The sequence below is a fragment of the Lethenteron reissneri genome, chromosome 33 (assembly GCF_015708825.2).
Source record: "Lethenteron reissneri isolate LAM-NWPU_2019-01 chromosome 33, ASM1570882v1, whole genome shotgun sequence".
Taxonomy (NCBI): Eukaryota; Metazoa; Chordata; class Hyperoartia; order Petromyzontiformes; family Petromyzontidae; genus Lethenteron; species Lethenteron reissneri.
In genome coordinates, this window is record NC_083811.1 from 820,531 (window position 1) to 845,601 (window position 25,071).

The window sequence follows — 25,071 nt, forward strand, 5'->3', positions numbered from 1 at the left end:
TCCGCAATAAACACCATCAACTGGAGTTCTTCTTCTCTATTTCTTATGAATATGATTTTAATTCAGTAAGCGTGAAACTCAATAACTAAGTCAGGACAAGACAAACAGAACACCACTCGCTATGTGAATACCTTGTCTGTGTCGCACTCCACTCACTCCCACCCCACTCCCACCCCACTCACACTCCACTCACTCACACTCCACTCACTCCCACCCTACTCTCACCCCACTCACATCCCACTCCACTCACACTCCACTCACTCCCATTTCACTCACTCCTACCTCACTCACACTCCACTCTCACCCCACTCACTCCCACCCCACTCACTCCTACCTCACTCACACTCCACTCTCACCCCACTCACTCCTACCTCACTCACACTCCACTCACTCCCCACTCACTTTCACCCCACTCACTCCTACCTCACTCACACTCCACTCTCACCCCACTCACTCCCACCCCACTCACTCCTACCTCACTCACACTCCACTCTCACCCCACTCCCACCCCAATGGCACTCCACTCATTCTAACTCCACTCACTCTCACCCACTCACCCTCACCCCACTCACTCCCACCACACTCTCACTCAGTCCACTCACTCCCACCACACTCTCACTCAGTCCACTCACTCTCACCAAACCCTCACCCCACCCGCACTCCACTGACTCTGATCCCACTCTACTCGTACACTCCTCTCACCACCCCTCCTCATCGCTCTCTGCGCCCTGAGCTGACCTCATGCAACTCCCCCACCCGCCCGTCTGCATCACCGCATCACTTACGGTCATGCTGTTATCGGCACGTCTCCGTGTGTTCATGGCAGGTAAAGATATCCTGCAGGTGTTCGCTGGCCTCGCGGGATTGGCCGTGAAGGAGGAGGAGGATCTTTCGAAGACAGCTTAAAAGCTTCCCGGCACGCGTGTGAGAGTCACCACCACCACCATCACCACCACCATCACCACCACTACCATCACCACCACCATCATCACCACCACTACCATCATCACCACCACCACGAGCTCGGCTCGTTGTAACTGGTCGCAATTCCTCACTGAACGTCTCGGCTCGCCACAGATCCTCCAAGAACGACAGGTGAGCGACGTTCATAGATAACACATTCGCCATGCTCAAAACAACTCCACTATCCTATAGTTTTTTTTTTTATCAGACCAGGTAAGGCCTCACTGAGCTGTGTAGCTCTTTTTCAGAAGCGACCTGGCCACAAATGATAGCTCAACGAACTGGCTCATCATCATCGTCATCACGCGGACGGTTTGAGCAGCCAAATAATCTGCAGCTGCTCCAAACCCGGGGCTCAGCGCAGCCGAGGGAGTCGCGTGCGGCTCTTTACGCGACTGCTTTGGCCGCTCTTGGAATGTTGAGGTTTCTTTAAAATGACCAAATTCGATGTCTCTTCCTGCGATTGATTTTTATTGTGACGGGGGGGAAAGCCGGAGAGGAATTCACGCGACCACGGGGAGAGAGAGAGAGAGACGCAAACTCCAAATATACAGCAGCAGCAGCAGGCATCGTCAGGGTCGGGATCGAACCCACGGGCTCCTGCATGCCCTGCGAGGTAGTCAACATCGCATAGCCACCGCGGCGCCGTGCCTCTGGGCGGAAATTCCCCGTGGCGAACGGCGCGGGGGGGTCGAGGCGTGTGGCGGGGGGCTTGAGGAGTGTGGCGGGGGGGAGCACGGAGTCGGCCGGGTGGCGTGAGAGAGGAGATGATGCGCGCTCTCGTGATTCACCGACATCTTTAATGTAGCGAGCAAACTGATCGCTTCCATCAAGAGCATACCCGATATTCATCTCTCGCACGTGACGACACGCGTGTCACGTGACAGTGCACGCGCCTGCGATGTGCGCGGAGCCGCCCACGTGTCGCGTTGACGAATGAGAAGCTGCGTGGGCGGTGACGTCATTTCTCGCTACGTCCGCGTTTCCGGGTGGAGGTTTCTGCTCAGGCGTGGAGAGTGATCCACCTCGCGCGTGATCCACCCCGCGTGATCCACCCCGCGTGATCCATCTCGTGTGATCCACCACCTCGCGTGATCCACCCGGTGTGATCCACCACCTCGCCCGTGATCCAGCATCTCGCGTGTGATCCACCCCGTGAGTGCCAACTGATCCACCCCGCGTGTTTAACCCCGTATCAGCTGATCGACCCCTTGAGTACCAGATGATCCACCCACGTGGACCAGCTGATCCACCCCACGTGATCCACCCCGTGGCTTGTGACATCGTCGTATCTGCAGTTTGGGGGGCTGTGGCGGTCGAGTTGGAGCTGTGGGCGCCAGGCTCGACTCGAGACCTGGGCGACTTCACATCGGACAGCGTCAGAGACACGGGACGCGCACGGACTGCTGTTAGCGAGCGCCTATTAAGGCTGGAGCGGCTTTGTCTCCCCAGTGTTGATGGATACAAACTCGCACACCGAATCTGGCACGGTACTCAGGGCCGTGTTGGACATCGCCACTGATGGCAGCCGTGGCCTGCAACGGCTCCGTGGCCGCAGGGTCCACGCCAAGGACCGTGAGATGTGATGGCAGCGGCGACTTGGGGAGGCCCTCATCCAACAGTGGACTGATCATGGCTCGTGATGATCGATATCGTGGGCCATGCCTGTGATGTCAGAGGCGACGTGATGAGTGACGTGGCGGCTGAAGAAGGCGACGTCACAGGTGATGTTTAATGCCCTGGGTTGGTGGTTGGTGTCTCAAGCAATGCGGGCAGCCACCGGCCTCCTGGGTGTTTGGTGATACCTGGGACGGCTGATCTCCTGCGCGATTGTCAACATCACACTTGATATCTGGGGGTCACGGTTCATGTCCTGTGCGATGTGCAACACCACGCGTGATATTCTGGGTGAGGTTGCATCTCCTGGGTGATGGTTGACATCGTCTGGGTGATGGTTGACATCGTCTGGGTGATGGTTGACATCTCCTGGGTGATGGTTGACATCGTCTGGGTGATGGTTGCCATCGTTTGGGTGATGGTTGACATCGTCTGGGTGATGGTTGACATCGTCTGGGTGATGGTTGACATCGTCTGGGTGATGGTTGACATCTCCTGTGTGATGGTTGACATCGTCTGTGTGATGGTTGACATCGTCTGGGTGATGGTTGACATCGTCTGGGTGATGGTTGACATCGTCCGTGATCATCTCCTGGGTGACGGCCGACCATCGCGCGCGACATCCCGTGGCGCCGGTCCACCTCCTCGTCCGTGCACGGTCACCGCCCTCGGTAATTGTCCGTGTCCCGCACCCCCGCACCCTAGGCCATGCCCGGCAAGTGCCACACGCTCCTGCGGGACTGGCTGGGCAACCTGGCCGACGCGGGGCTCTACGGCGTCGCGTGGGAGGACGACTCCCGCTCCGCCGTGCGCATCCCCTGGGACAGCGCCAAGAAGCGTCTCTCTCGGGACACCGACTCCATCTTCCGGGTGAGCTGCCCCCACTCCCACCCCGTCCACCCCCCGGCTGCTGCTGCTGCCCACGCCGAGCCCCCCACTCGGGAGTGGGCACCAGGCGCCACGGGGACGTGGGCGCCCGGCCTGGGAGCGGGGCAGGGATCGACATTCTAGATTTGAAGTTTTCGTGACTGCAAGGATTCATACTCTTAGGTTTTTTCGGTAAAGTCACGTAGGTAAATACAGTAAATTTAGCTGTGACGGTCCCACCTGATGACGGAGACGTGTGTTGCCTTCAAAACGTCGTGATTTATAATTTTATTTTAATAATTAGCTCTATTATTTAATTATTTACTTTTATTTTTTACCTACAGTGACTTTACCGAAAAAACCTAAGAGTAGGGATCGACATCTCACCAACGGCCACATTCCGGGTGATTTGCCAGTGAGTCCCACACGTGGCGTTTGACCAGATTTCACATTGGTTAGTGCTGGTTGATAGAACAATGGGCTTTTCTACACTGCCCTCTGCTGACAATGACTGCGGCATAGCGACCTGTTGGGAGGTGGTGTGTGCGAGTGACGGCGTGTAAGAACATGAGAGTGCGTGCTGTGTGGCACTGAGATCTATTTGTGCCAGTGAGCCGCGGAGTGCGAGCGAGCCATGCAGTGTTGGTGAGCGTGCTGTGTTGGTGAGTGGTGTTGGTGAGCGGTGTTGGTGAGCCGTGCGGTGTTGGTGAGCGTGCGGTGTTGGTGAGCGTGCGGTGTTGGTGAGCGTGCAGTATTGGTGAGCGGTGTTGGTGAGCGTGCGGTGTTGGTGAGCGTGCGGTGTTGGTGAGCGTGCGGTGTTGGTGAGCGTGCGGTGTTGGTGAGCGTGCGGTGTTGGTGAGCGTGCGGTGTTGGCGGAGCGTGCGGTGTTGGCGAAGCGTGCGGTGTTGGCGAAGCGTGCGGTGTTGGCGGAGCGTGCGGTGTTGGTGAGCCGTGCGGTGTTGATGAGCGTGCGGTATTGGTGAGCCATGCGGTGTTGGTGAGCGTGCGGTGTTGGTGAGCGTGCGGTATTGGTGAGCCATGCGGTGTTGGTGAGCGTGCGGTGTTGGTGAGCGTGCGGTGTTGGTGAGCCGTGCTGTTGGTGAGTGGTGTTGGTGAGCGTGCGGTATTGGTGAGCCATGCGGTGTTGGTGAGCGTGCGGTATTGGTGAGCCGTGCGGTGTTGGTGAGCCGTGCGGTGTTGGTGAGCCGTGCGGTGTTGGTGAGCCGTGCGGTGTTGGTGAGCGTGCGGGCGAGCGAGGCGCTGACGTGGTGCTCGCGCTCCTTCCGCTGGGCGCAGGCCTACGCGACCATGAAGGGCCGCGTGGACTCGTCGAAGCCGTCCGACTGGCGCCAGTCGCTGCGCTGCGCGCTCGAGAAGATGCTGGAGTGCGAGACGGACGGTGCCAAGCTCAGCCCGCCCGAGCTGTTCCGCGTCTACCGCCTGTTTCCCCGCACGACGGGCTGCTCGCACAACCGTGAGTCGGTGCTGGCCTCTCGTTAACCGGCGCTGAATACGCTACTGACCCCCCCCAACCCCACCACCCACCACCACCCCTGACCTCTCCCACTCTCCCCTATGTCGTCGAAGATTAAAAAAAAATTGGGTTTGGCCACCAAATGGTCTGGACAGATTTTGTTGTTGCCCTCCAGCACCTTGTGCTGAAGGGTCTAAAGGCCACAATGTCTCTCCGACTCGCCAGCAAGTTGAAAAACAATTCTCACGGCCTACAGGTCAAGCTCATCAGTCGTTGCACACACGCACGTCATCCTGGACTGCGGAACGCATAGTTGCGACTGATAGATGTGCCCTTCCATCATGCCTTGCATGCTGCCTGTATAACGCAGACAGCAGGCTGCTGGAGTCGACTGGCAAGAGTTTACTTGTGGCAATCTTATTTTAGACAGCGGCAGCACAAAAGAGACAACTGTATATCAGTTTCGTCTTTGTTCGGGATCTTGGGGGTAGTTTAGCCATCATTGCCTTATGCCTAGGGGGGGCTTCGTCTGGACAGGCCCTCTTCCTGGTCACTGAGAACACGGATGGAATTGCCACCACCTCTCTTTAACGCTTCCTCCGCTTTTTGTCTCGCTGTTGCAGAGAGAACAGCAGAGGTCTCTCAAGTGCCGGAGTTCCGGGCAAGTGAGATGGTGAGTAAGAATGTTGAGTGAGATGGTGAGATGATGGTGCGTGAGATGGTGCGCGAGATGGTGAGTGAGATGGTGAGATGGTGAGTGAGATGGTGAGATGGTGAGATGGTGAGATGGTGAGTGAGATGATGGTGCGTGAGATGGTGCGCGAGATGGTGAGATGGTGAGATGGTGAGTGAGATGGTGAGATGGTGAGTGAGATGGTGAGATGGTGAGTGAGATGATGGTGCGTGAGATGGTGCGCGAGATGGTGAGATGGTGAGTGAGATGATGGTGAGTGAGATGATGGTGAGTGAGATGATGGTGAGATGGCGAGTGAGATGGTGGTGAGTGAGATGATGGTGAGTGAGATGATGGTGAGATGGTGCGCGAGATGGTGAGATGGTGAGTGAGATGATGGTGAGATGGCCAGGGAGAGTGGTGGTGGGCAGGGTAGCGTGAATGTAAATGATTGGTCCTCTTGCCCAGTGGTCGTTAACAACCTCGTTACCACCTCGTTCTAGAGGCGGCAGCAGCTGCAGAAAGCTACCGAACAAGGTTTGGGAGTTGCAGCAATTGTTTATTTGTTTTCACCAAAGGAAAAAAAATTCAGTTTTTTTTTCCTTCGTGCATTGCTCCAAAATGCCAACACAGTATTCATAACGCGGTTTTGTTTCATGAGCTCTGCAGTCCTCTATATACTAAGATGTATTGAGCCAAATAATTAGTGTTCGTACGCGTTTATCGGTGGGATTCTTGGTAAGAGGTGCAGTTGACAATGCAACACTTCCTCATGATGGGGGCCTACGACAATGTTTGAAAGTAATCGCTTTAATTGTCAATGTGTTTGCGGTCATGTGACTTGCTGACCCTCGACGAGTGAGGAGTGGTTAATAAGTAAATGAGGACGCGTGGATATTGTAGTCCCTGGTGAAGCGTGGTTGATACGCAAAAGGGCTCGTGGAGCCTAACCTGTTCTCCTCCCACAGTCACATCTCCAAAACTCGTTTGGCGAGATGAATATTGAGCCTCACGGTGCCACTCTGCTGGCGCGCGGCGTGGGAGAAGACCCCGTGCTGTGCCCGCCCCTGGAGACGACGGGTACCCAGGAAGAGGTGGCCTATCATCTGGACCTACGCATCGCCCTTCCTCACCAACACCACCACCACCCGGCGCCGGGCGAGTTCTACCAAGGCGGGGCCGTCCAGCCCTGCATGCACGACTCCAACGTGTCCATGGAGAGCGTGGGATCCTTCCAGGGGGCGGCAGTGGCACCAGCGGTGATGGAGGAGTTGGGTAAGTAGCTGCGTGCACATCTGCGCGTGCCATGTGCGCGTGCCATGTGCGCATGCCTCTGCCCGCACATAGATGCAGACGCACGTACCGTGCGAGGTGTACGCGTGCATAGTACGAGGCACACCGTGTACGCGCACGAGGTGTACCGTGTGAAGTGTACGCGAGCACGGGATGCGCACAGGTGCGCACACGCAGACGCGCCTCTGTGCATGCGTCTGCTCGTACCTGGCCTCACGACTGCGCATGCTCGGACTCAAACACAAATCCGCGCGTTACGAGGGAGATGATTCAAATATTGCAAATCGGCGGTCCGCATATGCCTGGTGAACACTACTGCAGCAGTCCATGTAAATCATTTCCACCGCCGCGCCCGGTTGTAAATCTGCGTTTCTCCCACGGGGTGGGGGTTCCATTTTGCCCGCCAGTGCACCAGCTCAAGGTGAGCATCAGCTACTTCGGCCACGTCGTGCTGATGACGGAGGTGGCCGCCGCCGCCGGGGTGCCGGTGGGCTGCCTCGTCTGCAACGAGGAGTGGGAGCCCAGTGAGGTGGCCAGGTACAGCCTGCCCGGCATGCCGGAGCCTCGCGTCCTGCGCCTGCCCGCGCCACCCCCGCAGCTGGAGGAGATCAAAAGGCAGGAGGTTGCGGAGAGAATCTCCATCATGGGCAACGGGCTGCTGCTGGAGGTGAGTGCTTGGGCAAGTGGGATGTCGGCCACGAGCCCAACCCCAAAGCCTCGCCGCACTGGGCCTGACAATACCAGCCAATTGCACGGGCCCCACGACTCAGCCAGTCACACTAACCACACTATACCTGCCCATAATTTAGCCAGCCATACACTTACACTAACTAAACACTATCACAATCCCTTCAACATAATAACTCGCCAACCAGCCCCGAGCACAAGCCATACCTGACACACACCCCCAGCTGTGTTGGTTTGCGCAGCCTCCATTTCAATTTTCATTTGCTTTACACTTTTCGTGCCGACTGGGCACGTGATGGTTAACGCTAATTGTCGACCGCCGTCACCCTGGGGCTAACGGGAGGGAGCGCAGGAACCTGCCCTCCGACCCTCGTGACCGTGCGTTCTGCCCGCCGCAGGCCACGCCGAAGGGGGTGGAGGCCACGCGCCTCTGCCGCTGCCGCGTCTTCTACTCGGGGCCCGGGCAGCACGCGAGCGAGAGGGCCAACGCCCTGACGCGCGCCGACAAGAGGACGCGCGCTCGCACGCTGCTCTACGACTTTGCGGACTTCCTGCAGAGTACGTGAGCGCCGCGGCCGCCACGACGCGCTCGCCATCAATGGAGCTTTGTCGTTCTACGGTCGTCCCTTTGGATGTCCCTGTCCGCCGAGCTCTCCCCGCTCGGGACGCCCATCGGGTGGAGGAGGAGGCTCCATCAGGGGGGGTTGGGGCGGGGGTGGTGGCGGAGATGCAGGAGAGTTGAACCGCAGGTGGGGAGCAGTTTGCCTCGGGGGGGCCTCAAAGGAGCGCGCAGTTTTATTAATTCTTAATGGATTCTGACGGACGCGACCACTATTTGACCGGTTCTGCCTGAACTCCACCTGTAAACAATTCTTCAGAACGTGACGGATTAACGCTGCAAGGAGCATTTGCCGCTTGTTGCAGCGGTTCACGGTTCAAATGCAGTGGCCGCACTAGTTCTAACTGCGGGGTCGATAACCGAAGTAATACCATGCAAGCCGTCTGCTTCACGGTGGCCGTCAAAGTTCCCAGGACGTCATTTGCAAGAGTAGGCCATTGTGTGCCGGACATCAGGATCTACATTTGCAAAACTTCGAAAATGACACCGCAAGCTACTTGATTGGGATCAGACAGCAATCGTCGTCTCCCACTGGCACTGATGCCCCCTGGTGTCTCGCGTTCCCAGCTGGTGACACAATTTACATCTTCAGTGTCTTTCTACTCTAAACGAATGTTGGACAGCGCTCGGATCCAATTGGGAGGCTCCGAGCCGTTGGTGGCAATTGCTAATTTTTGTGGCAGGAATCCGTCTCGCAGGTCATTAGAAATTTAACACCACCGCCGCCTTCGTAAGAATTACCTGCGACCCATCACCAGGTACGCGCCGAATCTCATCACGAGAGTGGACGGTGCTCGGAGGGGCGACCGCTATGCGCTGGTCGGTATGGGGCTGCTGTGGAATTTGGAGTTGGACTGCAAATGTACGCCGTGAGAAGCAGAAATAATGATCACGCGGGGGACTATGCAGCGAGTGCCCGGGTCACCATCAAACACGTTGTGATGGCGTCGTCGTCGCGAAGCTGCCTAGGCAATGGTGCACAAGCGCACACAACAGGACCCCAGCACAATCGTCAACGCGGTGGCCTTTGGAAGGAAAGCTATGAATAAGAGTTATTGCCCGAAATGCCACCTACAAGCAATTTTATATATTTTTTCACTTTGGCAACGATATTATTGACGAATGAGGTTTGTGTGTTAATGGCCGCGCTGGCGACCGTCGATTGACCGATGTTCTGTGCCGCGTGCATCACAGAGATGAGCGCCTGGTATGACGGTGGCGCCGACGCGCGGCGGCAGCCGCCCCCCGACTGCGACGTCGTGCTGTGCCTCGGCAGCAAGTGGCCCAACGGGAAGGCCGCGCACAACAAGGCCATCACCGTGCAGGTGAGCGCTCCCTAGCATGCCCTGATCTATCCATGTCCCCAAGCAGGGCCCTTGTTCCCCGCGAGCTCGCGATGCCACGGCCCGTTCCTCGCGCCATCCTCCGGTTGCCACTCCCGTCGTTAGTCTCGACCGCCGGCCATCGTCCCGTCCAGCAACGACGTGTTCCTCCCTATCTCTCACCTGCACGCGTTCTCAAACCAGCACGCGGCGTTCTCAAACCAGCACGGGTTAGACGGTGGCACGCGCGATGCGCAAACTCGACGCGTGCACCCCGACCCCTCTCGCGCCGCGTGCAGGTGACGCACGTCCACTCCGAGATGCTTCTGGCGACTGCAACTGGCAGGGAAGACCCGGAGCTCTCGGTCCCCAACTCCGCCGACAACTTCCTCTCCATGATGCGGCAGCTCCGCCGGTCGGACTGCGTCGAGTCACAGTGACGCGGGCGGCTGGTGGCCGGCCTCACCGGACGGGGCCCGGTGCTCCCAATACCTTGATGTAAATGTGGGAATCGACTTTTGTTTTAACGGAAAAATATGTCGCGTGAAGGATGATGTACATTAATAGCAAGGTCTGGCATGTTAATAGCAATACGTTCATTTTTAATGTTGACAAACACAAAAGTGCACATTCTCTCTTGTGAATTAAAATCAACAATGTTTATCGTGACGTTTGCGATGAAGTGAATTATTATTTTCCACGCACGTCACGGTTCGTTCAAATTTAATGCCACAAGTCCGAGAAACGTCCATCGAGGAGATGGAGCGATGCAATCGGCTCGTGCGTGGGTGGATTATTAGATGCATGATTGTGAGAGATGGTGACAGCCTGTGGGGGGGGGGGGGGCATTCATCCATCAGTGGATCGATCACGGCCGATGACGACGCGGTGAGCGTTTACGACCACCGCAGCAGACCCTGGGGGTGCGCCGGGAGCCCCGGCCGAGGGGGCTGCCGCTATCGTTACCCTGTTGGACGCCGGGCTCTCGCGCTACGCTTGGTTTCCCACTCGCAGTCTGCCACGCCGAGCCAGAACCAAAGCGATACGCTCGGCCTCGGCAGACATTTCAATCTCTCTCTCTCTCGGGGCCGGGAGGGGACAATGACCGCGTCCACGCCTCGGGTTCTGCCGGAGAGAAAGAACCCGGCCGGCACCTCCTGCGCTGGGCCGGCTCGGCACGGCGCGGCTGTACCGGTGGAAAAAGTTATTTGAGAGCAGATCCATCGCCGATGACCACCGGGGTCCATCTCTGACAGGAAAAACATCATGGGACCTCCTTTGCCAGTAACAAAATATGATAATAGGTTTTTCCCCTTTTTCTGGCAAACAAAACAGGTGTTAAGATGTTAAAACACCAAACTGAAACCTGACGCCAAAAGGCGTTACACGCCCTTTGGCGTCCTCTGGTCTAACACCGTTTGAGATGAGGCTAAAAAGAAAGCTGCCTCTGGTGTGGACCAATCAGTTTCAAGGACAATCCATATATTATCAGAGTGTTATTTGTTTGCATTCTGACAACAAGCATTGTGCAGACACGATTCCTTGTAAAAAGTTTCAGTTTGGTGTTTTAACATCTTAACACCTGTTTTGTTGCCAGAAAAAATGGGAAAACTCTATTATCAGGAAAAACACACGGACGTCACTGGGCGAGCCTTGTTTTGGTTCTTGTTATCGACACAAACACAGTCTTGCAATTCAATTACCCCCCCCCCCCCAACTAAAAACATCGCTTAAACCAGAAACAAGCTCCTGCTGCAGCCACCGACTACGGTAGAACCGTTCCGCGTCGCGCTCTGCCAGCGTCACACCTCGAGTCGCCAACGATGCCGCAGAGAGCGCGCCGTGAGGACGCTTAACTAGCCTGCGCCTGCGCGCGCCAGTCCGTGTGTGCGTGGGCTTGTGCGTGGGCATGAAGACGAGGCCAGGGGGGGGCGGGGGAACAACGGTCGATGAAGGATGAGCCACGGGAGATGAAGGATCCTTTCGTCATTCAGAGAAGTCTCTCTCACCTGCAGCCCCGCGGTGGAGGTACGGGGGTGGGCGAGTGTGTGGGCGGCCGTGCAAGCGAGTGGGTGGGCGAGCAGGGCGCTGGCTCTCGTTGGGATTCATTAGTTCCAGGTCCGTTGGGAACGCGCGACGAGGTGATTCGAAGAGAAGCCAAGTGATTTCTCCGCCGAACGTCGTGATGGCGGGGTGCCGTACCGGAGGACGGCCGGCACGTGCGCATGTGTAGTAGCCGCAAGCTTGACCGAATCGAGTCCGAGTCTGTACATGGGAAGACGAGGCCACGAGGCCCCCGGCCCCCCCCGCCCCCCGCTTGGCTCACGTCGCGAACTTCAGGTAAAACCCTGAAAAAATAAAAAAAGTTACAACCCGTCTTGGTCGGGGGACACGGCCGCTCTCCTCTTGGAACAAGGACGTGCCGGTGGGCGCGCTTACCCCAGCTGCACGGCAAGATAAATACACTCCCACCCAGTCCTGCAGCAAGATGGTGATAAAATAAATACAATGATGATAATAATATTAAGAATACAACTACAAAAAACCTTGTAACAATCGCACGGCTAAACACACACTTGGTCATGCGTTGGGCGCTAAATGTGACGAACGGTGCCGCTCTTCACCAAACCTCCACGCTGCTCGTACGCTTTGATCGGGGTGGGCAGGAGGCCGCGGCGGATGCTTCCTGTGGCGGTCCCCGCCGTCGCCGCTGCCGCGTCCCGCAGCCCCCCCACCCCACTCCGCGGGGAAGCCCCCCCCCCCCTACATTCACGCCGTGCAGCTCCCGCAACGCTCGGCAGCACTCGCTTTGGCACTTGGTTTTTCCCAAAATAGTCGCACGTCCAAAAACTGGGTCTCGACGGGACGAGCGCAGGGTTTGGCGACGTGCACGGCCACTCGCACTTCTCGAGACGATCGTCAACTGCGGCCGCGAGATGGTTTCCCGCCGGGGTTCGTTGGGTCATGTCGCTCGGCGGCTGACAGCCGCTAGGGGCCCGGTTCGGCAGGATCCAGCCTGGCGCGCTTGGATTTCGGTTCGCCGCATTCGGCGTCGCTGTCCCCGCCCCCGTCGCCGCCCGCGGACGTCGAGACGTCCTCGGCGGCCTCCGCCGTCTCCACCTCCACTTCGGCGTCCTCAACCACGTCGGCTCCGGCGCCGGCGTCCGCATCCAGCGCGCCGCCCACGTCCGCGCTGCCGGCGCCCACGTCGGCGCACGCGTCCGCCGTGCCGCTCGTCCCGGCGTCTTCGCTCGTCCCGGCGCTCGGGTCCCCGCACGCCTCTGCCGTGTCCACGGTCGCGAGCCCGTCCGGGCACACGCCGGCAGCGTCCGCCACCTCCGCTGCTGCGGCGTCCACGCCGGCGTCCTCGGCCAAGTCTGCGCCGCACGTGCCGTGCGTCTCGCTCGGCCCTGGGAACAGCTCCCCAAGCCGGTCCGTGACGTGAGCCTCCAGCGCGCGGTGCTGTGGGTAAGCGAGGACATCGTTATTAGCCACGAGCAATCCACTGCCGGATGAAGGCCCGTCTCCAAGCTGTGACCATCTCGCGCGGTCAGAAGTTAATTTCATCGCTCCATCTCTTCGCGGTGGTCGTCATCTGGGGCGAGTTTCATCCTCCCGCCATCATGTAACCTCCGCAAGCCCATTAACTTTTCTTGACAACCTGCGTAGGTTCTCTAATCCACGTGTTCCATTTCTTTCTGTCTGTGCAATCCCATGCAAGCGCGTCTCCATGCGCCTATGCGCACTTTTACGTTTCCCAAAGTCTTTAACCTATAAATGTTTTCAAATGCACGTGTTCCTCTTTCTGTTTCTGAACGTGTCCGTTACACAGTCTTAAGTTAACGACCACGATTTAAAGCAGCGGCAGTCGCACGGGGAGACCGACGCCATTGGGCGCTGTTCCCTGTGGACGCGACAGACAGTTGGGCCAAGTGCTGTTAGCAAGCACCTACAAAGGCAGGCACGACACACCCGACCACCTTTGTCTCCCGAGTGGCGATGTTTATACACTGCACCAGGTACTCGCTTGAGGCTGGGTCTACCTCGGGGAGGCCCAGGACCGGTCACGACCTCTTGAGCCTCCCGGCCACCTCCCACCGGCGAACGTTTTGGTGCCAAGGCAACGATCCCACGACTCTCAAAGCCAGATTAGCTGCTGTGTCACGGCCTGTGACCCGTGGCCTCAAATCACTACCCGCCCCCCCCCCCCTTTGACAGTGGAGCTCACTCGCTGGCATAAAAGAGACTGACGCTGAGAGAACACAAAAGCAGAGGCGCCACCCCCTGGGTGAATGAGCCGCTGCTCTTCAGAGACGCGGTCTCGCCGACGCGTCTGCCGTGTCAGCGGAAACTATCAGGGGCTCGGCGCTCTTTGTATGGCGAAGGCAACGACGTGGAGTCGATGGCGCGTTTCCTAGGACCGAGACGCTCTCCACATAACCCCGCAGAAATCTCCCTCCAGCAGTCCATGCTGTCGTCTCCCTGCCAAAGGATCAAGGGACCTTCCTTTTTCTCTCTGCCTATGATGACTCACTGCCTGTCTTTCTCTGTAAAATAAATGTGTCTCTCCAGCATTTTGAGTTGCGCTCACATTCAGGCACTATTAAAATGAGCATTGCATTGTATTGTGAGCACCAGCAAACACCAGCACCGGCAGATGTTGAGAGGCTGGGTTGGGGACATCGTGAGTAAACGAGCTACGTTGGCCTGGATGTGCACGGCACTGGTTACCCAGCGGCACTGGTTAACTAGCGGCACTCGTTACCCAGCGGCACTGGTTACCCAGCGGCACTGGTTAACTAGCGGCACTCGTTACCCAGCGGCACCGGTTACCCAGCGGCACCGGTTAACCAGCGGCACCGGTTACCCAGCGGCACCGGTTACCCAGCGGCACCGGTTACCCAGCGGCATTGGTTACCCAGCGGCACTGGTTAACTAGTGGCACTCGTTACCCAGCGGCACCGGTTACCCAGCGGCACCGGTTAACCAGCGGCACCGGTTACCCAACGGCACTGGTTACCGAGCGATGGTGGCTGAGATCAGGGTATCCCTCGGTTAACGAGCGGTACGGTCTACGCGCGAGTCAACGAGCGCAGCGCGCCAGCGTGGCCGTGAGGCGCCGCGGAGCAGGAGGGGGCCGGGCGCACGTGAGGCTCGCGAGGCGGCGCGAGCGAGGCGAACACTCACGTCCCGGTGTGAGCGCAGGCCCGAGCGCAGCGCCGACACAAACTCCTCGGGGCTGCCGTACGGCTCCGCGGAGTCGGGCTGGAGTCGCAGCCTCACCGCGTCCAGCCAGCCCGGCAACGGAGCGTCGCCACCGTCGCCACCGCCGCCTCCGTCGCTATCAGCTTCTGTGCCATTCATTTGCTTTTCAGCTTCCTGCGGGGGGGGGGGGCATTATCAGTGTGTTATCGTGGTATTTTCTTAATTTGAAAACATATTATTCATTCATTAACATGCTTTGGAGAATGTACGAAATGATGTACTGCTGGATGAAGGTGACGAGGGTTGTTTAACCCATACTTAACCAAGCTGCGCGGTGCAGATTGCGGGGAAGGGGGAGGGGAGCTGCTGGGAAAGATGGATAAATGATCAAAGCGGCCCGATTGTGGCAATTCACAGCGACAGGAGCACCTCCCGGTATGGGTTCCTCACGCTGGATTTTCTTCCTGTTTAAAATGTACCACCCCCTGTCCGTCTACTGCTGGGAGAAGGCTGCCCTGTCAGTCCTGGGGCTGGTTTGACCATACGTCACGACCATGGGTCGCTCTCACGTCGTGTCTGAAAGGGCTTATTTAATCTCCTGGTCAAATAAAGGAGACTCGCAGACTAAGTGACCACGGGTTGGTGAAAGCGAGCGCAGGACCAGTTCACTGATGTTAGTTAGCCGTGGCCAGGAATCGAACTCGGGTCACTAATTTCAAAGGGGAGTGCCGCGAACCTATGTACCACTGCTCCAGCCCACGCTGCAGCAGTTGTGTTGTCTATCTAGAAGCACCCAGTGGTTTACGTGACTCTTTCTGGTGGCTACATCGGTGGACTGAACAGCTGTGACGCTGGCGTGGGCCCTGTGGTGGGCGACGCTGGCGAGCCGGCCGGGTTGCCTGGTGAGGGTCGTTAGCAATCGGTCTCCGCGGGTGAACTCACCGAGACGCCGGTGCGCGGAGCGCTGGGCTCGCTGGTGATGCGGCACAGCACTGACAGCAGCAGCACCTCGCAGCGCTACGCACCACGCGGAGGGGTGATTAGCACCTCACACACGCACAGACACACACACTGCGCACAGACAAAGATCCCCCGTACAGCCTTAACAGACTGTTGGGGCAAGTGCTGTCAGCGAGCACCTATGAAGGCCAGAACGGCACATGAGATGGTGGGTGGCCAGCACCACGCTCGACCACCTTTATTTCCCTAGTGCAGCGACATTTCACTCCACTATTGTTATATTATTACTCTGCTTGTTTATCCAGGAAAGCCTCACCGACTCTCAAGGCTATTTTCAGGTGAGTCCTGCCACGTTTTCGCAGTAGGGGGGGCGATGTTGCTGCTGTGTGTGATTGAGTAATTTGCAGAGTAATCTCTCAGCATACTCTTTGGTTCTTTTGGTAAAGTCACGTATCATCATCATCAGGTGATGATTGCTTGTGTTGCAATCGAAACGTCGTGATTTAATTTATTTTATACCTACATCACTTTACCGAAAGAACCAAAGAGTATGGATCCCTGCAGTCACGAAAACTTCACATCTAGATTAATCTCTCAGCGTTGCGATGTTTTCTCCGATACCAGTCGCACAGTGTTGTTGTTTTTAGCGATGGGAGTAGAGTGGAGAACCCGGAGCAAACCCATGCAAAACAGGGGGAGAGAGAACATTTAAGACTCCACGCACAGAGAGGCACCCGAGTCGGGAATCAAACCCAGGCCCCTTCTTGCTGAGGCGCGAGAGTCGCCGCTAGTTGGGGTACCGCTGTGGCGAGATGTTAACTACCTCGCCTGGTAGACAGGAGGTCATGGGTTCATGGGTTTGACCCTGACCCGGATTCCTGTATATTTGAAGTTTGCATGTTCTCCCCGTGGTCACGTGGATTTATGTCCGGCTCCTCCGGTTTTTCCCCCCACATTTAGAATTAACGTGTGTATTTGGCTGCTATAAATTTACACACAGTACGCCACTTTATTAAGCTACCATTTGTGGCCAGATCGCTTCTGAAAAAGAGCTACCTGGTAAAGTAAAAAAAGTTGAACAATAGTTAAAAAAATAGTTGTGGGGCTCGTTTGAGAAGGTGAGGAAGTTAGAGGGCGGCTCGGCCACTCACCCTCCGCTCGCCGGCTGTCACACCATCCCGCGCCGTCTCCGCCGCATCTTCCTCGCAGTCCGGGCCGCGGCACAGGCCACAGCGCCAGTCCCCGCTGGACACGGGGACAACATCGGACGTCATGGTGCGCGAATCGCCAACGATCCTCCGCTTCCGGCCGTGTGTATTTTTTTTGTTACCCTCACAATGCTGCTTCAGCTGGGAACAGTGTTTGTTGATTTAGCAGAAAAACAGCTGAAATGCACAAACACATCTGGGCTGCAGAGTGCCAACGGACAGAAACACTTACTAACCACACTCACGGGCTGCAGCGGGCTGCCGACACGAAAAAATATCACGCATATTTCAACAGCAGATGTCTGCACATTGTGTCCAAGCGTGTGTGCGGGTGTCGGTGTGAGATTACGTGCATGTTGAAAACTAATTTCTTCAGAACTGCTTCTTGTGTTTAGTTTTTTGCCTTCCCCCGTACCACCGATTAGCACGTTTGGCTACATGTGAGCGTGCGACTGTGCCTGCCACTTCCATGCCGTACCCAGGATGCTCGGAGAGGACGGGCACGTGACAGGTCAGGTGATACCGCCCCCCGCACTCCGCGCAGGCCAGTACGGGGGCGTCCGCACCGCACACGGCGCAGTTGCCCTCGGCGCCCTCGGCGCCCTCGGCACCCTCGGCACCCTCGGCCATCTGCTCCGGCGCCGGCTCCTGCGCCGCATCGTCCCCCCCGCCGCCGCCGCTGGCGGCGCCGTCGCTCCCCGCACCCTCGTCTCCTCTCCGCAACGCCGAACTGCTGTCCGCGCCGCTGGCACCCCGGCCGGTGCCCTCGGCGCCGCGGTGTCCGGGCAGGCCGGTCGTGGAGTCGGGCTGGCTGTGTCGGCGAGGGGAGTGGCCGTGCCCAGCGCCGCAGTGCGGCGTGGAGCTCGCCGCGTAGTCGGCGCCGTCGAGCCGCTCCTCCTTGACGCGCACGGCATGGATGGGCAGCGACTCGCAGCTCGGGTTGGACAACGGCGGGGTGAGGATGCTGTCGGGGCTGCTCAGCTGTGCACGCACACACCGCGCGCACGGGGACGCATTTCAGATGTGTACGTAAATACAACCTGCGCAGCTATTTTAAATAAGCCAAACAGGTTTTTATTTCAATAAAAGCAATATTTACTTATGTCCTCTCTCTTATAACCGCCAGACGACGTACAATGGTCCAATAAAAAAAAGGAAGGAAAATGTATTTTGAGAGATTCCTGAGCAGCAGCACCTCATGAGCAGGGCTTAACGTCTCACTGTACGAATTTCCGGGTTGCTGCTCGACTGGAGCAGGTCGTGGTCACGCGACCTGTCACACGACCTACGTGCCCGAAATATCTTTCCAGGTCAGCGAGCCGGACGGAGCTGAGATGACTCCGTGCTAGTGAGAGACATGCCGACCGTTTCCCTTGACACTGCCCCGGGTTCACGCGTATTCGCTCAACAGCCACCTGCACAGCGAGCGGATCGCAAGCGCAGGCTTGCGAGGTCACATCCTGGCTGGGGGTCGTCTCGGCCCATGGTTGGGGTTCGACAAAATGATTATCACTTCGTGGGGGAAGTCAACTGCAGTTGTCCTAAGGATAGAATCACCCCCTTCATAGTAGCGTGGAATTTCCGCTACTTGCGGCTCAGGGCTATAAACAGGGAATGAGCACCAACACCGCAATGCTCATTCTGAGCAGAAAATCGCACCGACGTTTCTGAGATGTGGGTAACGTCGCCCAATTATCCCAGGACAGCCCCACCTAGTCTCCAGGCACTGTACAGAAACAGTGGGAATATTTATTTGAAAGCGTCAATCACATGCAAGATCCAAAGACTTAAATAGAGACTAATATTTACGAGTAACAGATCCACCATTCACATTGATCCAAAATGTATTGCATGAAGAACCCTCATCCAACACGAGGATTCATAAAGAGGGAGCTGCATAGTGGATCGCCACTTGACATTCAGCCCAGAGGTCGCCGCCACGATTCGATCTCCCGGAGCGGCCGTTGGGAAAAATGCTCCAAAGCTTGATTCCCAATTCACCCCCCCCGCCCGCCTGTCCACCCAGCAAGCATGAGGGAGTTTACCGCAGCAGTTAGCCTTTGAACGGCATGTCCGATTAGCACGGTTATCATGGTTGGCTACGTACGGTGCGAAAGACGTTCAACACACATACATAGATGTCCACCACATGTGCACACTTATACTATAGGCAGAACAAGGCAATCGGTAGGGCTCGAGGCTGGACTTGAACGGAAGCGAGGAAATCGACGGCACGTGTTGGGCGGCCTTCGCCACACACACTGTACGCACCGCCGCCACTCTCCCCGGCGAGCACCGCCGGCATGGACGAGGCAGCGTGGCACCACCCCCACCGCCCCCTGTCCTCATTAACGGTGCCGTTGGCCACGACCGTGCAAAGGCGTCCTCTATTTACACCGCCCCCTCCCCACAACCGTTAGTCCCGTGCGTGCACGAGCGAGCGTTTAAATCCTGGGGGACGGAAGCCGCGAGCCAAGCGAGACCGCTGCCTCCGAGGGGGCTCCCCGTCATTCGTCGTCGGCGCCGGCGGCCGCGGTTTCCGCACGATCCGCGTTCTCACCACGCAACAGGCGCTCCCGGCGGCGCCGCCCCCGCCGAGCGCCGCCTCCTGCTTCACGCTCACGCTGTTGGCGGACGCGGGGGGCGCAGCGGTCGCGGGGGTCGCCGATGCCAACGCGTGGTGGTGGTGGTGGTGGTGGTGCTGCTGCTGCTGCCCCCCGCACGCCGAGCCCCTCTCGGCGAGCGCCGTGCCGGGCTCGTGCTTGATTCGCTCGAGGCGCACGTATGGGACTTTGGGGGACGCGGAGCTGTGGGGTGCAGGCACGCGCACATACACACGCGCACGCACACACACATGCACGCACACACACACGCGCACAATGCCCACACGGGACGGCCGCGACGTCAACGATGCACCGGTTCGTACGTCAGTTCAAATAAATTGTCATGTACGTGCGCTTGTAAAAATCGTCAACAGCAGCCATGATCAATCCACTGCTGGATGAAGGCCTCTCCAAGCTACCACCCCTATCAGGATCTTGCGATGCAAGAGGCACTGACGATTTATGCGAATTAAAGGATCAGAGAGGTGGTGAAGCAGTGGTCAGTGCACTACGGTGTGAACCAAGTGACCTCAGATTTCTGGCCATGGCTAACATCAATGGTGAAAAATATCTGAACCGATCCCAGATAACTCCACCCCTTCACCAACCCACACTTGGTTTTTCATCACCATTTCAGAGTAGTATCTTCTTCAGCCAAAATGCTACATTAGCATGTAATAATACTAATAATTTATAGCCCTACATCAATCCACTGATGGATAAAGGTCTCTCCACGCCACGTGGGCCATGGGGGTTGTTTTGACCATACTTCACCCTGCTGATCCATGCGGGTCGGTGAAGGGGTGAAGGGTACCCACGAACCGGTTCAGATTTCGCCCGCCACTGGCGTTAGCCGCGGCCAGGGTTCAAACTCGGGTCACCGGCGGGTTTGAAGCACGGCGCGCCGACCCAGCGCGTGCCACCACTTCACCGCACACACAACGCAATTTAAAATCAACTCATCCGTCACAGCAAGTCTAACACCGCCCCCCCCCCCCCCCCCCCAATTTAAATGAATGGTGCCGCTCGACCGCGGGGGCGAATGAAAAGGGATGAGCGTCTCCGGCCCCGACCTGGGCGAGCGTGGTGGTGGTGGTGGTGGGAGGAAGAGCCCCCCCACTGATTGATGAACCCCATGTGCCGTTTGCGGCGGGGGTGGGAGACTCTCTACACCACCACCCAGCAGACGGTTCTCATCGGCAATACACACACACACAGCCCCTTTGCTAACCGAGTTCGACTCCCAGCCACGGCTGATATTGGTGACGAGTGACGCCATTAATCAGTCCTGGGGCTTCTCCAACCCGCACTGACCGGCGTGAAGTATGGTCAAACAATCCCACCGACAAGACACGACGCGGGGAGGCCTTAATCCAGCAGCAGATTGACAAACAGATCCACGTGATTATTATTATTATCCCTATTATCATTATAAATCCCCATTGATTGTATTGCAGAACCTGTAAAGGTGCAAAATGGGGTGCTCCACTCTTGAAGAATCACTCGTGGGTGACAAGCCTGAGCAATTGCACGCGAAGGCAATCGCTCAGACGCAAAATCTCGACGGATCGTTTATTACTCTCGGAGAAGAGGATGGAGGGGGGGGGCGGGGCAGGCGTGGGATAGCAGGGCGGGGGCAGCGTGGGGCAGTCACCTGCCGTGGCTGCCAGTGCTGGAGGCACTGGAAGGCCTGATGGGCGTCTGGCTCGCCACCGTCACTGGGAGGGCGGTAGAGGGGGGGGGGGGGGGCGAACACACGCACACGCACACGGCAGCAGAAGGGTTATTCCTGCAGCGGCTCATTATGCGTTTAGTTTGCTGTCCTTCCCCCCGCACCGTCGCCTAGCATGGTTGGCTACGTTCGTTGCGAAAGAACTTCAACATGCATGCATACAACATGCGCTGGTGTGGTGGTTACGGTGGGTGTGTGTATGCGTGTGACGAGGGTGGTGCTGGCCACCCACCCCTCGTGTGCCAGCCTTTATAGGTGCTCGTTAACAGCACTTGCCCCAACAGTTTGTTCAGGCTATACGGGGGATCTTTGTGCTGGACAAGCAAGCGAAGGTGCGCCGCTTGATGCGTTACGTCAAGTCGTGCGCGTGAGAACCGAGTCGTTTATTCACAGCTCACCGAGTGGGCACACAGTGGTTGGCGTACGGCGCTGCAAACGCGGCGAGATGAGTTCGATTCTCACCCATAGCTAACATCAGTGGGCAAGTGCTATTTGAACCGGTGCTTGGGCCTCGCCAAGGTCGACTCAGCCTTATATGAATGCCTGCTGCAGCATGTAAAAATCAACATTGGGGAAACAAAGGTGGCCGGGCATGGAGCTGGCCACATTACCTCCTTGTGCACCACGCTGACCTTCATATGTTCTCTCATAACACTTGCCCCAACAGTCTACGGTAACCATGTGGGTATTATTTGTCTTTTGTATGTGCGCGTGCACATGTGTTTGTGCGTGCGCCTGTAAGTGCACGATATTGCGTGCGTGCATCTTCACGCCAGTGGGTGGCACAGCGGGGAGCGCAGGCGGTGCATCTGCTAATCATCTCAGCCAGTTAACCCATAACACCTGGGTGTGTACCCGTGATATCCTGCCAGCGAGACCTTCCGCACTTCACGTGACAGCCTCAAAATGCATTGAGCCTTGCACAAGTCCTGCTGTTATGTCACCCCGCCATTTAGCAGTGAGTGGCGGCTGTTGATGTTGCTGTTGCTGCTACTGCTGCTGTGGTTGTTGCTGCTGCTGCAGCGGTGCACGCCACGTACCGGGCGAGTGCATGGCAGACCCCGGGGAGATGGAGAATGTGGGGGAGGTGAGGCGGGGCGCGGGGCTGGGCACACCGTCCGCTAGGGCCCCGTTGGCGTGAACCGCCGCCAGCTTCAGCACTGATGACACGTCCTCAAACTGCACGAGACGCGGGAGCGGCACGCATGCACGCAGGCACGCGAACACATGCGCGCGCACAAACACGCACACACAGATGCACGCAAGCACACACGCACACCGCCGTCACGCGCTCGCTAACGCACCCGACCGGACTGCTGTCCCTGCACGTGATACTCAGTCGTACAGAAATGATAAAAATAATTCCTATAAAATTGCTTTGATTTGTTTTGTCAATTATAATATAACCGAGCTGTGGGTATCAATTTCCATTCGGGAAAACTTTGCAGCGAGCAGTGGACCACCGCGTTGCCAGCCAATGGCCCTGGAGGCTGACGTTTTACAACCCACTGTGAGGCCACTTCAACAGTCCTTTTCTTCCACACCAGGTGGTGGTGCTGTTGTACGTGTGGGCTCCAACAGCTTCATAATGCCGCGGTATAACGCAGCACAGCGCTGCACCGGTCCTCGCATATATAGCAGAAGAACTCCGTTTTTGTGTCTCTGTCAGTAAGCCAAACAGCCGACGGGCATTCCAGATCAACACTGTCCAGCAGCGTCTGTTTGGGCACCAGGGCTGCGCAGTGAGGATTTCGTGGGTGAACAAGTTTGGCTAAAACTAAAAAGGAGACCAAAAATTCTGCACAGGTTTCCACTTCATGGGTTTCATCAGCAGTGCCATTTATGTACACGTGGAGGCAGAGAACAGAGTTCTGCTTGTATATGCTGTTACCCAAATGAATTTTGTGAAACAGAAATCCCGGGAGGCAAAAACCGATATTTTTTGTTTCGCAGCAACACGTCGGACGACCAATTCAACGCGCGCCCCGTCGCTGCACCGCGAGCCGATTGCCGCGGTGAAACTGAAGCACCGCCGGCACGCATCGATCTCGGCGGCCCGGGCGGTGGCGGAGCGGTCGGCTCGCACCGTCGATCGCGCGAGCAGGGCCTCGTGCGGCATGGCAGCACGAGGCCCTGATTAGCGTCTCCTCCGCTCGCCCGATTAACATCCGCACGCGGCTGCTCCCCAGCTGCCGGCATGAGGAACCCGCGGGTGAAGACAAATGGTGCGTGGGGGGCGCGTTTTTTACGCGACTGCCAGGTGCCACCGCCGAGCGGGGCAGTCCTGTTTAGTAAACAAACGGAGCACCTCAAACCAATAATGTTTGGAGGCGGCAAAGCATTACGTCGGTTACGATTTGTTTACAATTTATTTTACGTTCATGAAAGATACTAAGAGATCGCTGTGTGACATGCAACGGCCATCAACACGTGTCGGGAAGGTGAGGGCAGAGGAGAGTCAACTCCCTCCTTTACCCCGCGACCCCCTCCCCCTCCTCTGGGTGCCTGCATTGAGGCGAGCGAGGTTGGCGCGGCACCGCCGCAGCAGCAGCCTGGCTCTACGAGGCCTCGTCAAACGGAGACACGGAGGCCCGGCACCAGATCGTATTTAGAGCCCATATAATCTAGAGGGCCGGATCACCATACTCTTTATCATTAAAATTCCACCCCCCCCCCGCGGTAGTTTAACTCCACAGCCAGATTGAATCACTCTTCTCGAGTCCGGTACCACCGATACAGACATAAGGCAATTAGAACAAGGTTGCAAGAATCCTTGACCAGATACCCTAACCCTGGATAGTATTCTTACCCCCAAATGGGAGTAATTTTTCCACGAGGGCATGGGGAGTCGTTCTGTCATCGAAGATTTACCCCAGGGTTGAAGCAATGAGCAAGCACTCACCCCAGGGTAAGAATTATACGGCAGTGAAAGTAACGACGTCAGAGCGGCCTTGCGCAGGCTTGGGGGTGAGAACCCACCTGTATCTGGGGTATGTGTGGCAAGGAGGGCAAGTTCTCAGGGTTGGTCACAGACGGGATGTGGTCGTAAGCCACCAGGGGGGCTGGCTTGGGGTGCGCGGGGTGCGCGGGGGGCGGGGGGGGCGGGTGGAGGCTCACCACGGGGAAGGGGCCCCCGAGGGGGACACTGCTGCCGGGGTGCTGCAGGGCAAGAGGAAGGAGGGGGGGGGGGGAAGGGAGGGGGCACAGGGAGGAGGAGGATTACATTCGGACATCGTCGCCCACAGGTAAAGCGCACGGCGGATCGAATGCGGCGGCTGCCGTTGCTCTACTAGGCAAGTCGCAGAGACGCACCGAATCATCGATCACGCGCAATGATTTGCGCGTCTAGTGATCGGTAACATACAACTTATGCGAATGATACGCTGATGTTGCAATGACGATGCGATAGCGAACCAGTATATACAATGGAGACAAGGAATGACAAACATTAGGAAAACACAACATGATTTTGTACAGCGCTCTTCGCGCGCTGAGACTGCTGTGCGTAGCATGACCAAAACGACACCAACGAGTCGGTAAAACTGGCACGAGGCAGAAAATCGATTTGCGGGTCAAATTTGCAAAATCATGCCGTGACAATGGATGGAATTCTCTGCGGGAGTGCATCGTTACATCGTCATTACGTCATCATCACGTCGTGCGCCGTGCCACAACGCGACACTGTCACAGCAAATCAACTCCAGCATCTTCCAGAATCAGCCGATTGCGATGCATAGCCTCGCTCTACTCACCTTAATGCGCACTCAGTGAACGACACGATAACACGTGCAGCCCCTTGTGAGCACACTGCCTGGATGAAGTCTTCCCGACACTGTGTTAGCCACCGG

The 25,071-nt window shown here is 57.2% G+C and overlaps 2 protein-coding genes across 7 annotated transcripts in view; one reads left to right on the plus strand and one right to left on the minus strand.

Moving 5' to 3' along the window:
* Positions 1–885: 885 nt before the first annotated feature.
* Positions 886–10,184, plus strand: LOC133350158 (interferon regulatory factor 5-like). Of its 4 annotated transcripts, XM_061564191.1 has the most exons (10): positions 1,924–2,118; positions 2,416–2,687; positions 3,286–3,450; positions 4,744–4,921; positions 5,545–5,594; positions 6,563–6,869; positions 7,295–7,554; positions 7,973–8,132; positions 9,388–9,518; positions 9,815–10,184. In XM_061564191.1, the coding sequence occupies exons 3-10, from the start codon at positions 3,289–3,291 to the stop codon at positions 9,953–9,955; spliced, it is 1,389 nt and encodes a 462-aa protein (XP_061420175.1). In that variant the 5' UTR covers positions 1,924–2,118; positions 2,416–2,687; positions 3,286–3,288; the 3' UTR covers positions 9,956–10,184. The 4 variants fall into 4 exon arrangements, with proteins under 4 accessions (XP_061420176.1, XP_061420175.1, XP_061420173.1 ...); XM_061564192.1 differs by lacking the exons at positions 1,924–2,118; positions 2,416–2,687 and adding an exon at positions 886–924; XM_061564189.1 differs by having other exon boundaries at positions 1,924–2,687.
* LOC133350157 (E3 ubiquitin-protein ligase TRIM33-like) overlaps positions 9,980–25,071 on the minus strand; it is a 48,109-nt gene continuing 33,017 nt past the window's right edge. Inside the window, exons 11-19 of one of the 3 annotated variants that reach the window (XM_061564187.1) lie at positions 24,341–24,382; positions 22,264–22,402; positions 21,146–21,209; positions 19,449–19,695; positions 17,367–17,869; positions 16,832–16,925; positions 15,663–15,737; positions 14,703–14,894; positions 9,980–12,977 (exon numbers count right to left, since the gene is read on the minus strand). In XM_061564187.1, the coding sequence (XP_061420171.1) occupies positions 12,504–12,977; positions 14,703–14,894; positions 15,663–15,737; positions 16,832–16,925; positions 17,367–17,869; positions 19,449–19,695; positions 21,146–21,209; positions 22,264–22,402; positions 24,341–24,382 (1,830 nt within the window). In that variant the 3' untranslated portion in view covers positions 9,980–12,503. Of the gene's footprint in view, positions 12,978–14,702; positions 14,895–15,662; positions 15,738–16,831; positions 16,926–17,366; positions 17,870–19,448; positions 19,696–21,145; positions 21,210–22,263; positions 22,403–24,202; positions 24,383–25,071 lie in introns of all 3 variants that reach the window. The other 2 variants (XM_061564186.1, XM_061564188.1) reach the window with 2 other exon arrangements.